At 63.1% G+C, this 1,690-nt stretch overlaps 1 protein-coding gene across 1 annotated transcript; it reads left to right on the top strand.

Annotated features, from left to right (window-relative positions):
* The first annotated feature begins 36 nt into the window (after positions 1-36).
* On the top strand, positions 37-1,371 carry LOC112957508 (D(1)-like dopamine receptor). Its single transcript, XM_026051160.1, has one exon. It carries the CDS (start codon positions 37-39, stop codon positions 1,369-1,371), a length of 1,335 nt encoding a protein of 444 aa, XP_025906945.1.
* The last annotated feature ends 319 nt before the right edge of the window (positions 1,372-1,690 follow it).

Raw genomic sequence — 1,690 nt, 5'->3', positions numbered from 1 at the left:
GCGAGATGCGCGGCGCGGCGCGGCGGGCGCCCCTGCATGGAGGCGCTGCGGGCGCTCACGGGCTGCCTGCTGGGCGCCCTGGTGCTCGGCACGGTGCTGGGCAACGCGCTCGTGTGCGCCGCCGTGCTGCGCTTCCGCCACCTGCGCAACAAGGTCACCAACTGGTTCGTGCTCTCGCTGGCCGTCTCCGACCTGTGCGTGGCCCTGCTGGTGATGCCCTGGAGGGCCGTCACCGAGGTGGCCGGGGGCTTGTGGCTTTTCGGCAGCCGCTTCTGTGATACCTGGGTGGCCTTCGACATCATGTGCTCCACCGCCTCCATCCTCCACCTCTGCATCATCAGCCTGGACCGGTACTGGGCCATTGCCAGCCCCTTCCGCTACGAGCGCCGGATGACGCAGCGCCTGGCCTGCGCCATGATAGCCATGGCTTGGGCCCTCTCCATCCTCATCTCCTTCATTCCTGTGCAGCTACACTGGCATAAAACCCCGGACAGGAGGCCTCTGGGGTCCCAGTTGCCTGGGATGCCCCGCTGTGACGTCCGCTTGAACCGTGCTTACGCCATCACCTCCTCCCTCATCAGCTTCTACATCCCGGTGGCCATCATGATCATCACCTACAGCCGCATCTACCGTATCGCCCAGGCCCAGATCCGCCGCATCTCCAGCCTCGAGCGCGCGGTGGGGCAGTGCCCAGCTCTTGGCAAGGAGCCTGCGTCCTCCTTGCGGAGCTGCCTGCGCAAGGAGACCAAGGTGCTGCAGACCCTGTCCATCATCATGGGCGTCTTCGTTTGCTGCTGGCTGCCCTTCTTCCTGCTCAACTGCCTGCTGCCTTTCTGCCAGCCTGTGCCGGAGAGCAGCCGTGAGGAGCCCTCTCCCTGCATCAGCCAGACCGTCTTCAACATCTTCACATGGTTTGGCTGGGCCAACTCCTCCGTGAACCCCGTGATCTACGCCTTCAACGCGGACTTCAGGCGGGCGTTCAGCAGCCTCCTGGGCTGCCGGTGCTTCTGCTGTGGCACTGCCAGGTCCACCGTGGAGAGGGTCAACTTCAGCAACGAGCTGGGGTCCTACCACCACGACACCACGTGCCAGAAGGAGGCAGCTGCCTCATCCCCGGTGCCGCCTGCTGCCCTGGCCGCCTGGGTGCAGCCCACGCCCCTCGCCATGCGCCTCCAGCGAGAACGGAGCAGTGAGGAGCCACCGGCGGAGAAAAGGCCTGCGATTCCTCCTACAGAGGCTGCTCCCAAGTGCCCTCCCATGCCTGCCACTTTGCCATTTGATTGTGAGGGACAGATATCCCTGGACACAATTACCCCCTTGACAGGGCTCGGTGGGGGTGAGCGACCCTGTCACCCCGCTGCAGAGGCATAAGCGACGCTGAGTTACACACGGCCATCCCTCGCGCAGCCTCCATGTAGGAAACTCATGCCCCTCGGCAAGCAGCGGCCGGCGCTGGAGGGGCGCGAGGCTGCAGCTCTCGGCACGGGGAGCGAGAGGCACCCGACGGCTACTGCGAACGCGCAGCAACTGCAGTGCTCGTTCACATTCCCCCTGCGCGGCTTCACCCACCACTCTTCTAGCAACAAGTTTTATGATTTTTTTGAGAATTAATTAGATGACGGCAAAAACTGTGCATGCAATTTGGGACTCTATAATATCATCTCATGCAGATAAGTTTAGAGTTAGCTAT

The sequence above is a fragment of the Nothoprocta perdicaria genome, unplaced genomic scaffold (assembly GCF_003342845.1).
Source record: "Nothoprocta perdicaria isolate Ctin4 unplaced genomic scaffold, notPer1 scaffold_111, whole genome shotgun sequence".
Taxonomy (NCBI): domain Eukaryota; kingdom Metazoa; phylum Chordata; class Aves; order Tinamiformes; family Tinamidae; genus Nothoprocta; species Nothoprocta perdicaria.
Note: the sequence above shows the minus strand (reverse complement) of the source record. Positions and strands in the feature narration are given on the sequence as shown.